The 13,279-nt window shown below is 48.3% G+C and overlaps 5 protein-coding genes across 5 annotated transcripts; 2 read left to right on the top strand and 3 right to left on the bottom strand.

Annotated features, from left to right (window-relative positions):
• Positions 1 to 194: 194 nt before the first annotated feature.
• On the top strand, positions 195 to 2,192 carry F4807DRAFT_461522 (uncharacterized protein; the record flags this gene model as incomplete). The annotated part of the gene is made up of 2 exons (XM_048001691.1): positions 195 to 820; positions 890 to 2,192. The coding sequence occupies 2 exons, from the start codon at positions 195 to 197 to the stop codon at positions 2,190 to 2,192; spliced, it is 1,929 nt and encodes a 642-aa protein (XP_047853105.1).
• A 531-nt stretch (positions 2,193 to 2,723) lies between these two features.
• On the bottom strand, positions 2,724 to 5,445 carry F4807DRAFT_468549 (aldo/keto reductase; the record flags this gene model as incomplete). Its single annotated transcript, XM_048002609.1, has 11 exons — positions 2,724 to 3,229; positions 3,336 to 3,425; positions 3,500 to 3,586; positions 3,675 to 3,851; positions 3,920 to 4,036; positions 4,114 to 4,197; positions 4,256 to 4,756; positions 4,941 to 4,983; positions 5,041 to 5,272; positions 5,342 to 5,373; positions 5,432 to 5,445. 11 exons carry the CDS (start codon positions 5,443 to 5,445, stop codon positions 2,897 to 2,899), a joined length of 1,710 nt encoding a protein of 569 aa, XP_047853104.1. The 3' UTR covers positions 2,724 to 2,896.
• Positions 5,446 to 6,225: 780 nt separating this feature from the next.
• On the top strand, positions 6,226 to 8,627 carry F4807DRAFT_430198 (glycoside hydrolase family 43 protein). The gene has a single exon (XM_047998403.1). The coding sequence runs from the start codon at positions 6,873 to 6,875 to the stop codon at positions 8,481 to 8,483; it is 1,611 nt and encodes a 536-aa protein (XP_047853103.1). The 5' UTR covers positions 6,226 to 6,872; the 3' UTR covers positions 8,484 to 8,627.
• A 401-nt stretch (positions 8,628 to 9,028) lies between these two features.
• F4807DRAFT_468547 (uncharacterized protein) lies at positions 9,029 to 9,851 on the bottom strand (the record flags this gene model as incomplete). Its single annotated transcript, XM_048002608.1, has 1 exon — positions 9,029 to 9,851. The coding sequence occupies one exon, from the start codon at positions 9,849 to 9,851 to the stop codon at positions 9,279 to 9,281; it is 573 nt and encodes a 190-aa protein (XP_047853102.1). The 3' UTR covers positions 9,029 to 9,278.
• An 864-nt stretch (positions 9,852 to 10,715) lies between these two features.
• On the bottom strand, positions 10,716 to 12,317 carry F4807DRAFT_430193 (carbohydrate esterase family 16 protein). The gene is made up of 4 exons (XM_047998402.1): positions 11,988 to 12,317; positions 11,915 to 11,937; positions 11,142 to 11,856; positions 10,716 to 11,073 (listed from the first exon to the last, which is right to left on the bottom strand). The coding sequence occupies exons 1-4, from the start codon at positions 12,119 to 12,121 to the stop codon at positions 10,920 to 10,922; spliced, it is 1,026 nt and encodes a 341-aa protein (XP_047853101.1). The 5' UTR covers positions 12,122 to 12,317; the 3' UTR covers positions 10,716 to 10,919.
• Positions 12,318 to 13,279: the final 962 nt, after the last annotated feature.

The raw sequence follows: 13,279 nt of genomic DNA, 5'->3' as shown, positions 1-13,279 counted from the left end.
CCTCCCTGGATGAGATCCGAATGGGGGATGCTCCTTAGGGGCAAGCTGCTGATTCCATACAGTATCTTTTCCTGAGCCTCACCTCCCTATCTTATTCACCCCTATCTTTACCCTCCATTCGTTATTCTATTTATACAATCATAACTTCCCTTCCGAAGTCAATCTAATCCAGGTCACGCTCGAGCTAGTTGACAATGTCCGAGGCAGCCAGTACCGGTGGTGCCGCCGCCGATTCTCCGGGCGCTTCCAAGGCGAGTGCGCCAAAAGACAGGAATTGTCCGTACTGTGGCCAGGCCTTTACCTCCTCCTCCCTCGGAAGGCATCTAGACTTGTACATCAAAGAGAAGAACCCTAAGGCTCCAGACGGCATCCACGATGTCGACGCTATTCGGAAGATGCGAGGGAGCATCACTCGCAGGCAGCCGAGAGGCTCGCTTGCCCGTCGAGACACTTCCACCCCCGGCACACCGACAGCCTCCTCGAGAAAGAGCCCTGCGTTCGATATTGGTGCAAAGATGCCTTCCATACCGAAAGAAGGCCAGTTCGTTGTAGATAACCAATTGCCTAAATTCCCTTTCCAGCCTACCTGGGAGGCTACCGGCGTCATCAACGATATACCGGCGAGGAATGGGGAGTTGAAGAATAGTCCGGATGATAGTAATGGCCAGGACTCGAGGCGGCTTCCTATGCAGCGCGCACCGAGTCGAACCGTACAGAAATCTCAGCTGGATGCGAGGCAGAGGCTTTCAGATGCTATGGACACCGCCAGAGCTGCCGAGTTGGCACTGAGGGAAATGCTCAGCTCGTTGAGAGCCGCTAAGTAAGGAATACCTCCGAGCAATCCCCGATACTCTTCGCCTCATCTTACTAACCACGTCACATCGAACAGGCAACAGATCGACATGGACTCTCTTCCTTTCGACTTCGATCCTCTTTCTCTCGATTTCCCTGCTTTAACCCTCCAATGCCTTCAAGCGCCCCCGACCCTGTTTTCCTCTACACCGCACCCGACATCCTCATCGTGGTCTATCCAGCCCCCGGCTCAGAAACAGTATGAAGCACTTCGAGCATTTTTCCAAGAAGAGTTTAGGAAATGGAGGATCGCTTGCTCTATGGCAACTACAACGTCTCATGAAGATCTGATATACCCGCCGTCAAGCATGAATGTGCCCCATGATGTGCGCGAAGGAGTGAGGAAGGCGGAAGAGGCTGCTGCTTCACTCGAAGCTCAGGTCAACGAACATCTACAGTCGACTTACCACGTCTGGGAACAGCTTCCCCAGCAGAGAAAAACCGAGCTTTGGGGCCTCGAGTTGGCGAGGAGCGTAGGGAGAAGACAAAAGGATGTGGAGAAGATGAAAGAGGTTCAATATTCTATCAAGCAGGAGAATGCAAACCTCAAGCTGCAGATCGACCAACTAAATCGCTTACAACATCCGAGAGAGTTCAGGATAATGCCACCCGCAACGATCCCTATCGAGCAATCCATGTTGGCGTACCTGGGAGATCTTGTTCACAAGGGTCGCCGAGGAATAGGACTTGACATAGAAGATCGACATGTCGACCTTGATGCTATGGTTTCTCGCGCCATTGATCGATGGAAGACGGTTATCGTGTCTTCTCGAGGACCTGGCATGGCCGGACAAAGACCTCTTGAACAGTCGACGCCAACTCCGACCAGCGTTACCCCTAACTCCGCAACCGCGCCTCCGCCTCAGATACCCGCTCAACAACAGCAAACATCTATGCCTGCCACTTCTAACGCACAGGTAGTCCAACCGCAAACCACCACGGCTGCCGTGACTGCGTCAATGGTCACCGCTTCCAGCACATCAGCCGCCAACGACGATAATAGTGATCAGGATGCCGACGCGGAAATGGAGGACGACGACAACTTCACCCCAATTACGCCTGTAGTCGCAAAGCCACCGCAAATGCAACAGACCCACCAGCAGTTGGACATTTCGCGATCTAGAGGCCGTGACCAGCGAGTACAGATGACTACGGATGCACGATTTACTGTCAACGGTACGGTGCCCAACCGAGGCCTCGACGCGCAGACGATGCAGAACATGAACGCTGCTGTCTCAATACCAGGGCGCATTCACGGACATGCTTTAATGAATAATGGCGATTACGGGACGATTGTTCAAGGCGTTAGTGGTGGCGAGCCGATGTATATGGATTCATAGAGAGAAATTACCACGGCGGTTCCGGCGTTCAAAAATAAGCACAAGTCATTTATTTTTCCATATTTTGTTGTTGTTTCTTCTTCTGCTTCTCTCTCACCGGCGATAAGCGTTTGTTTCATCAGGTGGATCTTTCTGAGACGAAATTTATAGCTTCCCCACGGATCTTACTTAACCTACCTTTCTAACCTGACTAGATACGCGTGGGCGGCATTGAGCGTATGAGATTGCCTAATAAATACTCCACCTAGATGTGTTGATAGATGCTACTCGGCGTCAAAATACCATATATCGGCCGCCCGTGCCGAATTATTACGGGCGTAAAAATGGGATGTCTTCTAGCCAAATCTGTCTATTGGTGTGGTGTGCTCGTTTCCACCGATCATCTCATGTGCCTTCGACGAATCATATATAACTCGGATTTTCCAATTTAGTTTTCAGACGTTGTTAGCCATGAAATTTTATTCATAGTATGCTTGCTCGTAGAATTAGGTACCTACTCTTCTTATTTATCGACTTGGATCGTAACAATTGACGCTCGTTTGACAGAAGTTGATGGATGATTTGCTTGTGATGGAATTGCCATGTAGTAGAGATTGAAGACGTTAAAATATATATAAAATAGGTAAGTAAGTAATAGATTAACCTCTACCTAAACCCTTAAATGGTAGGGCCGAAATGAGAAATGAGGTATTAGGTAGATGCTCTCAACGCAATCCCCGATACTCCCCCCCACAATCCCCCAACCTCTCGTACACCGCCGCGCTCCTCTCCCCCCTCGCGCCGAGCGCCACCGCGTTGATGGCAGCTACGTCGTCCCCGTCGAGCGCGAACCGGAAGACGCCCAGGTTGTCGGGCGCGCGGTCCGACACGCCTAGCCGCGTGCCGACGATCACGGCGCCGACGCGGGGTTGCTGGAGCACCCAGCGCGCGGCTACGTTGGGGATGCTTACGGCGTGTTTTTGCGCGATGAGGGAGAGGGTTGTGAGGAGGGTTTGGAAGGTCGGCCAGGGGGCCCAGAGGAGGATTGTGTCGAAGTACTGGGGGTGTGTGTGAGTTAGGTAGGTACCTAGGTATGTAGGTAGGGGTAGTTGGGGATGGGGATGGGGATGGGGATGGGTAAGGGAAAAGGAAAAGGGGGCGTACCTTGCGCTGAGAAGGGGTGAGCTGGTTCGATTCGAGGTATGTTTCGGGGGCGGGCTGGTTGAGCCATTGGGAGGATAGGAAGCCTCCGCACTAGGATAGAGCGTATCAGCACGATGATGATGATGGGTCTTGGAGTGCAAGTGATGGGAAAAGGAGAGCCTTACGAATGAGCCGTATGTGAGTAGCTTCAACCCGTACTTCTCACATACGTGCACCATCTTGTGCAGCGGGCGCGCGTCTACGAGCGAGAACTGTGGACTGGTCTTAGTGATTTGGACACATACCATACCATACCACGCATGATACTTCGTCTTCTTGTGCGGTATAAGGCTTGCTTACCTGCACCTGGTTCGACACAATTCCAACCTCCCCCGTCTTGGCAATTAGATACTCGCAGCACTCCTCCGTGTGCTCGGAGTCGAAATTGCAGAGCCCGATCGAGGTCACGAGTTCCGGGTGCAGTTTCGTGATGCGGACTAGTTCGACGAGGATGTCAAGGTACTGTTTGGATTCGTACTATATACAAGTCCAGTGAGATGGGTAGATTTCCCTAAAGAGAAAAGAGAGTTGATAGGGGTACGTACGTCCTGCCAATGGAACTGGAGGAGCTCGACTCGTCCTCCTAGCCGTCGGTACCGTTCACGTACAGCGTCGAGTACGAACGACGTTGTTATGGGAGTAGAAATCGGCAAGAATATGCACTGGAGCACTGGTAGTCAGTAATACCACACATCAAAGCTCTCAAAGGAGAAGGAGAATGATTCTTGAATACGCCTACCCATTTAGTCGCCGCATACACCGTATCTCGGACTTCAGGCCGCAGCGAATTCCTAAAATCGCCGTATATCAACTCCGCGTCGCCCTGTCCTCTCGATCAGAAATAGTTCCCCTATTGACCTCGGAAGCACTAGATCACCCACATAATGATCCGCCATATCCGCCGCCGTCAACCCGCACCCGACGGCCCTTAAAAGCGCCCGCTCCTGCGTCGCGCCGCCGGCGGACCCCCACGACGGCGAGGACACCTGCCACAAGCCGTTGAACAGCCTCGGCACGCGGAAAGGGCCTAGCTGGAACGTCTCCACCGTGCTCCCATCTACATGCACATGCACATCCACGCCGACTTCCAGACCTCGCGAACCCGCCGCGCCGTCCGGCTGCCCATCCGCGTGCTCCGGAAACAGGATGCGCAACACGTCCCGCAGCTGCCGGCGCGCGCGCAGGAACGGAAAGGCCAGGGACGAGGGGCGCGCGGCGAGGCAGTAAGTGGAGCAATGTTCGATGCTGGAGAGCAGGTTCTGGAGCGAGGTTAGTAGGGCCGCGGTCGGCTCCGGACGCGATTCTTTGAGCGCTTGGACGGCTTGGACGATGTCGCCGTCGAACTTTTGCAGCGTTTGGGTCAGGGCGCCTGGGTCGGTCCACTGATGGATGCGAAGTGAGTTTTTTTTTGGGCCTTGAATCAGAGACTTTTATAAGAGTTTCGTCGAGCTGCGACGTGGATTTTGCCGGCTTGACTCGCAAGTATGTATGTAGGTTGGAAGAGTGTTGTGCTACGTCAATCGGGAAAAGGGGCTACGTGGTAACACGGATTTGGAATATACGTACCCTAACTCCCGTCTGTGGAATGGCCTTCATGAAATGTTCTAAGCTATAAAAATTAGATTAAATAACGTTAGATACCTACATCTTTGGAAATATGTCATACTATGGAAGCGATTCTTGGGCTAGCTTGCATGAAAAGATGCACCTCGTCTGCGCAAGGTACGCCAAGCACTCAGGGGTAACGACATCATCTCCGGAGAATAACTTCTCGGGGGGGTCGAAGATGGGTGGACTTTCACGGAATTTGGCGCGGATATGCTCAACGAAGGGTCGTTGTGTACTAGATCCCTGTGAGACGAGGAGGCGAAGTGCTGATCTCAGAGTAGCGGGCGGTACTATGTCGCCGGTTAGAATAGCATGTAACGGTTCGGTGTGGTAGGTATATGGTGATCATATTGACGAACAGTTGGATATCAGACAGTCGTCCATCATATTTCTTGCATTCGTGAGTATGTGCTTGGTTACTGTTACTAGGGTGGCATTGAATCACTTACACGTGGCCGGCCATTGCGAGTGTTCTTGGTTCGAGTTTTATATAGGTATAATTGATATGGTGTACTATATTTCTACTGAGCTTTACATCAGATACCTATAGAGGATGAAGATATACTGAAGCTTCTTCGAATTTGAAAGTTTTATAAGTGACGGTGGTGATCTTAGGTATCTACCATAGAGTGGGATGTGTTCGACCCTGGTCTAGATAGAAATGACGTGAGCTGCAGTTGGCTCTGCTAGGGTACCTACCTACCTTTCTAGGTAGATACGCATGGTTATAATTGTGGGAATATAGGTAGATAGTAAGCGGCGTAAAGATCGGGATTAGCTTGACCCTATCCCCACTCCTCGCCATGCACTTCGCGCAAACATGCCATAGCTTGATATAATGTAGATTCATTTCCCCCCTAGTGAATTAAACAAAATACATATCGACGAGACCACGGCTGTATAAGACGAATATGCGTCGTTTGGGACTCGTATGTATGTGACCATGCTGGAATAGGGGCTACACGCTCCGTTTCTACTATTATTTTCTGGCTACCTGGGTATCTACTTACTTACTTACCTATCAGTACTTAGGTAGGTAAGTATAACATGTCTAAGGTCATCAGTAAGCGTTGATATTCATCCTAGGAACTAACAGGCTCACGAATTGGGTGAAGACGAGGTCTCAAGGGTCGCTGGAAAAGAGAAATGAATTTGTATCTGCCTGATAGATTGAGACATGGCAAAATCTATTGTTTCCGTATCACTTTCTTCTTAAAGCTAGGTAATTACACCAAACCTGCTACGACGGTTAGGTATAATACTTCTTGTTTCTTGTTGTTGGAACATTATCTCGTTATTGGCGAACATTTTTAGCCTTGAACAGTGAAAAGGGGTAATAGGGGGCGTTTAGCCCCTTTTATTAGAACATCTCCAGTGTCGTTTCACTCAGGTAAAGTCCACCTAGGTAATTTTCGAATATTCTTTTCTAGGTATCCTAATACTGCAGAACTTGGCCTGGTTATCCAGAGACCTCTCCATATACGCACTGGATTTGGTAGGCGTTGACTTTCTCAAGGTTAGGCAAAAGCATGAGATCTGCAGGTAGGTAGCTATCTACCTAAATTACTGGAATCATACAGATACAGGCAAACTCTCGCTCTACTCTACCTATAGGACTATCAATTGAATACGCATCACTTTACCTAATGCGATTAGTTTTGTCGACTGCCTAAACTTGGGGTAACAATAGCGCAGCCGGCTAAATGCGATGGTTCCCTTTTCGGGGCATCATTCCTAAGTCGTGCCGAAGCCAAGAAGCAGTTTTCCAAACGTCATCGTCGTATATAACTTTCATTCCAAAGTGCTTGCTCAATGCATCAGTTCCTGGATGATTTGTTCCCCCATATTCCATAATATAGACGTTGGCTTAGGCACCTATTCATCACCATCATGCCTCTAATTCGCAACCCGATCTTGCCAGGCTTTAACGCCGACCCTTCCATACTCCGAGTCGGCAGCGATTATTACATCGCGACATCTACGTTTGAGTGGTATCCGGGGGTGCAGATCCACCATTCCAAAGATCTGGCAAACTGGGAATTGGTCACGCGCCCCCTGAATCGCAAGTCCCAGTTGGACATGCGCGGTGACCCAGATAGTTGCGGCGTGTGGGCTCCTTGTCTTACACACGACGGCGAAAAGTTCTGGCTAGTCTATACAGACGTGAAGCGCAAAGACGGTTCTTTCAAAGACACTCACAATTACATCGTCAATGCTCCGTCAATAGAGGGACCTTGGTCCGATCCCGTGTACGCCAATTCTTCAGGGTTTGATCCTTCACTATTTCATGACGATGACGGCAAGAAATGGTTCGTAAACATGTTACAGGACCATCGTCGTCGACCTCGTTCCTTCGCGGGCATTGTCTTGCAAGAATTTGACCCTTCGGCGGGGAAGCTTGTTGGTCCAAAGAAAAACATCTTTCTCGGGACGGAATTGGATCTTGTTGAGGGGCCGCATCTATATAAGAGGAATGGATGGTATTATCTCCTGACGGCTGAAGGTGGCACTGCTTATCATCATGCATGCACATTGGCCCGCTCTCGCGATGTCTGGGGTCCGTACGAAGTGCATCCGCAAAAACATATCCTCACGTCAAAGGACGCCCCACATGCAGCTTTACAGAGATCCGGCCATGGTGATATAGTCCAGACCCCAGAGGGGAAGACTTACCTAGTACACTTAACCGGTCGCCCGACGACCCAGGAGCGTCGTTGCGTGCTCGGCCGCGAGACTGCTATACAAGAAGCTTTCTGGGAAGATGACTGGCTTTTCGTGAAGAATGGGCCTGTCCCTTCACTCTACGTCGAAGTTCCGGGAGAGCGCGATGACAGCAAATATTGGGCGGAGCAGAGATACGATTTCGCGAATGGCTTACACAAAGACTTTCAATGGCTGAGAACGCCTGAGACAGAGCGCATCTTCTCCACGCAAGACGGGAAGCTCACCTTATTTGGTCGGGAAAGCATTGGATCGTGGTTTGAGCAGGCGTTGGTCGCGAGGAGACAGACTCATTTCTCCTACGATGCAGAGACGGTGATCGACTTCTCTCCGACAGATGAGAGGCAGTTCGCAGGGCTCGCCGCGTACTATTGCCGATACAATTTCTTCTACTTAACCGTGACGGCCCATTCCGATGGTCAGCGAGAGCTCCTCATTCTGACTTCGGAGGCGTCCTGGCCCGATGGAAATCTCAACAGGCCACTCGCGGATCCGGTGCAGATACCCAATGAGGGGAAGGTCAAACTGGCGTTGACGATCCGTGGTCGCGAACTACAGTTTTATTACGCCTTTGATGGTGAAGAATTAATGAAAATTGGGCCGGTCTACGACGCTTCTATTCTATCTGATGAATGTGGCGGCCATCAAGCCCATGGAAGCTTCACGGGTGCGTTTGTGGGGATGGCTGCTTCTGATATAAATGGGACTGCGCTGCCGGCGACTTTTGACTATTTCATCTATAGACCTGTTCAACATCATACTGATAGATATGATATATAGTCTGTTCTCTGTTGAAATAAGACATTTTGTATGTCTAAAACGCATAGCCCTTGAATCACTTGTACTGGCTAGTACTTCGGTGGACATGGATGCATGGTTTCTAGTACCAACAAATAGATAAATAAAATTGTCCTTTTTCTTGCATATTCTATCTAATTATCTGAAATTCAATGATTCAAGTTTATCTATGACTTCAAAATCATTAAATTGTGTCGCAGTTACGTGACATGCCTTGGTACGCCCCACCTCCCCCTTTTCATCCTCATACCCGCCCTTTCACCACTTTTCCTTTACAAAGAGACAAACAGCAAGAAAAGGATGTAATTGTTCAGCTATATATTTTACTAATTATTTCTAGATTTCCTTCCTGTCGTCCCATATACCAAATATATTATGGTAAATCTAATATATAATGCAATCTTATTACTGACACTTGATTATCCTCTTGTGGATACAGATTTCACCCCGTCTTTGAATCAAACGAAACTCGGTAAGACAGAGCGAAGATGTTCTTGTACCTCAACCCTTTATATATTGATTATCTACCTACATCTACTTCGTGTTCTGTGTAATTACTCCATGCGGATTATATGCCAATTCCAGCTAATCTTTATCAAGTATATTTAATGAAAGTTATGAAACGAAGGCACTGTGCGGACATTAGGATTCCTCTTTCAACCCCACTAGATATCTTGGTTGAAATGCAAACGAAGAGAACAAGTTAAACTGAAGATATGATATGAAAGAGTAACCCTCGGTTCCTGACGGGTGGATATCATATCTTCCTGGAAGGTCTTAGACGTCGTTATCGCAAATCTCTCCCGTGACGGTCGAGTGCCCGTAGCACTTCTTCCAAGAACTCGCACAGATATGGCCGCTCTGGGTATCGCCATTGCATTCGGCGGCGATCTGACTGTATGAGTCGTCGATCTCGTTGGGCGCGCATAGTTGCAGATTCCCCGACCAGTTACACACAAACGCGAGCGAGCTGGCGAAGCGGGAGAGTATGATCCCCGACTGCATGTCATGCCAACGCGGAACCGGAGTCGAGGAGTTGCATTTGTCCTTCAAGTTACGTTTCGCGCCGCTCTGGTCCACGCCGTTTTCTGTCGCGTCGTAGCAAACTTTGGTGTCTGCGGGAACGGGGACTTCGCCGACTACGTCTCGTGCGAATTCCTTGCCGCTGATGGTTTGTGGATATTCGATGTCTCCGATGCGTATGGGCTCCCCAAAAAGCTTGTTCAGGCCCTTTTCGGACGCATTCAAGGCTGGGATGTAGTAAATGCCATCTGGAAGGCTGGGATCAATTTTGTAGCCATGGGTTGCCACCGCTGCCATCGTTGTGAGGAAGAAGGTTGATACACGCATGATGGGCTATGTTTCCTGAATTCTGAGTGAGTTGAGGAAAGTGGAATTTGTTTTATGATGTAGAAACTTGGCAAGTTTGTTAATGTGATTCGGATATGGTTCTCGATGAAACTCTGCTGGACTGGATCGAATCACCAAGACGGATGTTGCTGCTCTTTATACACACCATCTCGATCTCATCCCCCTTTTTTTCTACGTGGCGCTAGTGCTAATTCTCTCGAGAAACCACGATGCTGCGATGTTGGAGTGATTAGTGACCATTTTGCTTCGTAGTTGGATGTATTTCTGATCACCTGTATACGTTCTATCAGAATATTCGCCTCATCTTGAACGCTCAGCCGCATTATAAATGAACGTACGTAAATTGGGAGATGCTAGATGACAGAAACCGAATGTCGCATTAACTCTCGTGCGTATCAATCCCCTGTTAACGAAAACGTCCTATCGCTGTGTTACCAACAGGGTTTAACAGTCCGAGACTTAGATCTGACCGCCATGTGCCTTCTTTAAATGCTATATAACTAGGTAAGGATAACTAATGCCCTCATCCAGCATCTAGATGGTGAGTACTCTAATTCAAGCGAGCTCGGAAATGAAATCGGCACAAGTGTTGACAGGTAACAACGGCGTGACAGTTATTGGTGTTGTTGGGGTTGGTTATTTGTGGTTTCTTCGATGTTAGTTCTAGAAACCAATCTAAGTAGGGATTTAAAAGTGCCTGTTACTGGGTATGTATATCGTCTTAATTGTCATGGAGGGATTTAGAAGCTCCTTATATTACGGATCTTTCTAGATTCTCCAAGACATCTTCCCAAGGATCCGAGGTAATATACCTACTTTCTCCCTACTGTCATGCGACTAATTACCGTACGTTTTCTAGAAGGCTGTACACTTCAACTTATATTACTGTTTGATTTTACTGTTACTTTTGATTTAGACATGAAGTTGGTGAGTTTTGACGGTTCTTGGTGAGAAAACCGGATGGTTCCGCATGGGTGGTTGTAGGTATATACATTCAAGTTTTCATGTAATATTTCCATGGCTCTCTATATCTTCATATCATAATTCTTAACAAATACCTGGCCCTGCTTTTAGGGCGTCTGCGACACCTTTGGCAACCACATCGTGGATAGGATATGTCGGGTGTAGATTATTGAGCCAGAAATATTCGTTTACAGGAACTCCACAGCTCGTGGTAAGCGTATCTTCGTTCGGCGTGCCACTACAATAATTAGTATGTTGATCAACTTTTCAACCTAGTTCTTCATCGTTCCGAATAGTTGGACTCACTTTTGATACGCAGCGCAAAAGTCGGTCGTGTTCTTGAGGCCAGCGGTCTGTTCATACGTAGATGGCTTATCTAATACTTCCCCGAAAACCTTGTTCGAGTCGTAGACCCAGACATTGACCTCTTCCGTGTGGTTTTTCTTGAGCGCAGCAGCCGTATCCGAGACACGTTTGTTCCAATCTTCAATAGCTGCTTTCTCCGTGTCTACTGAGCTCTGCCCCTGACCAACGGTCAAGGGGCTCCGATCGACAGGTGGAACATTGATGAACACGAAGTTCCTTGCGCCATTACTGTAGAGCTTATCAATCAGTCCAGAGTAAAGATCGAAAATCTGGGTGTATAGGGGGCCTGAAGATTCGGCCCCAGCTCCGTATGAATTGCCGACATCGTTAATACCGATCCAGACGGCGAAGATAGAGTCTTTTCCGGTCCATTTCGGAGTTGACGGGGCTTTTGGTGAATCACCAGTATAGCCCGGGACGAACTCATCCTCTACTTGTTGCTTGACAGATAGTACAGTTGGCTGGTACGGCTTAACGAGACCGGAGTCGACGGTAGCACCTCCATAAGCGAAGTTGTAAGTCTGTAAACGAGACGCATTATGCTTGACTGTCAGAAAGTCGACCCAATTCGGTCCATTAGATGATGTGTATCCTGGGTACGCTGGATTGCCGAGGGGAGTCTCTGCTGTGGGTGCTGCTTGCGTGTAGTTAAATCCTATGGTTAATTGTGAGTGAATTTCTTCAATTCTAGCGATGTCTTCTCTACCCAGTACCTGTCGCTGTGTAGCTATCTCCACTAAAAACAGGTTAGTATACGCTACGTGAGGCTTTGTTGGTGACGCTAACAAGATGAACGTGTGTTTGATGTCCTTCCACTCGGTCCATTCAGCCGTTGCTGCACATGGTCCTTTTGATGCCGGAGGTAGCGCATTGGCTCCAACCGCGAGGCATGTCAATGCTACTGCGGCCAAGTAAGCCATCTTCGCTCAGAGCCTAATTTGAGACTGTAAAGCTGTTTGCGGCGAAATCGTGATTCTTTGCCTAGCTCACCATAGAGAGCCTGAACTTCGCACGGGGGCGTTTTTGACGGACTTGGAACAGACCTTACCGAGACTTAAACAAAGAAGTACTGAGCTTAAGAAAGCAACGTAAAACCTTGAGCCATTATATATGAGGAGACCAGTTTTCAGATTCATGGGGGCCATATTTATATTGGCGGCAGTGCCTGCTTTGCCGCAGCTGGACAATGTAAGACTTCTGATAATGGCGCTTTTCTGCAGGCAGCATGTAACCCACCATTGGGGTCGAGCAATTTTCTGCAGCTCATCTCAGCATGGTGTGATTCAGATTGGGAGCCGAGGATTCGCTAGCAGATGAATTGTGTGCCTATTGCATCTCTCAACCCTATATCGTGAAGGCTAGTTCAATGCTCCCAAAACAAGGCTTAGCAAAATTTGGAGAAGACGGGCCATCAAGCGCCGTCCTTCTCCATCCAATGGTCTATTTCCAACACAAAGTCCTGCTTTTGATCCAATTGTAAACGGATTGGCTCTAATTCGAGGTCGCTCATTAACTCTAAACGGAGGCAGGAGTTCCGAATCTGGATGGGACGGGTGCTCTAAGCGCACGCATTGGAGTTACGTTGCTACACCGGCTGGAATCTTATCCGAGCTTCACGTGTTAGGATGTGGCATTTAGCTAAAGGATGGGGTAAACGTTTTCTACGTAAAAATAGAAATACTAATTGTTTATTTAACTGCCTAGAGCGCGGGATACGTCGACTATACGAGAGGATTTAGCGGAATTACGAGCCACGCCCAGCTCAGCCATGCCGCTACCTACTATGCATGCAATCAACTGGAACTATTTTCAGCAGCTCAAGTCTCATATTTATTCAAGTGTAGCATCGTGAGCAGTAAAATCAAAAACGTTTTAATTATATGAGACAGCTAATTAAAGATGAATTTCGTATATTCGAATCCTTTCACTCCTTCTACAATTAGAGTAGACAAGTACACATTCAACTGCTCTATAACCTCAAGGATATGTATTATAACGACTTTGGCTTGATTAAGCACGTTCTATTGCTAAATGATTGCTTATTAGGAATTAGTCTTATTAAGTCCTGCAAATGACTT

The sequence above is a fragment of the Annulohypoxylon truncatum genome (assembly GCF_022578515.1).
Source record: "Annulohypoxylon truncatum strain CBS 140777 unplaced genomic scaffold F4807scaffold_21, whole genome shotgun sequence".
Classification (NCBI taxonomy): Eukaryota; Fungi; Ascomycota; class Sordariomycetes; order Xylariales; family Hypoxylaceae; genus Annulohypoxylon; species Annulohypoxylon truncatum.
The sequence above is the reverse complement of the archived record's forward strand: the minus strand, read 5'-3'. Positions and strand labels throughout refer to the sequence as shown.

Excerpts from the sequence above, each read along its gene's own strand:
- F4807DRAFT_430198 (XM_047998403.1), top strand. The coding sequence starts at position 6,873 with ATGCCTCTAATTCGCAACCCGATCTTGCCAGGCTTTAACGCCGACCCT.
- F4807DRAFT_430193 (XM_047998402.1), bottom strand. The coding sequence starts at position 12,121 with ATGGCTTACTTGGCCGCAGTAGCATTGACATGCCTCGCGGTTGGAGCC. Across the intron at positions 11,938-11,987 it reads ATCAAACACACGTTCATCTT|TGGAGATAGCTACACAGCGA; the intron begins GTTAGCGTCACC and ends ACCTGTTTTTAG. Across the intron at positions 11,074-11,141 it reads TTTTGCGCTGCGTATCAAAA|TGGCACGCCGAACGAAGATA; the intron begins GTGAGTCCAACT and ends TAATTATTGTAG.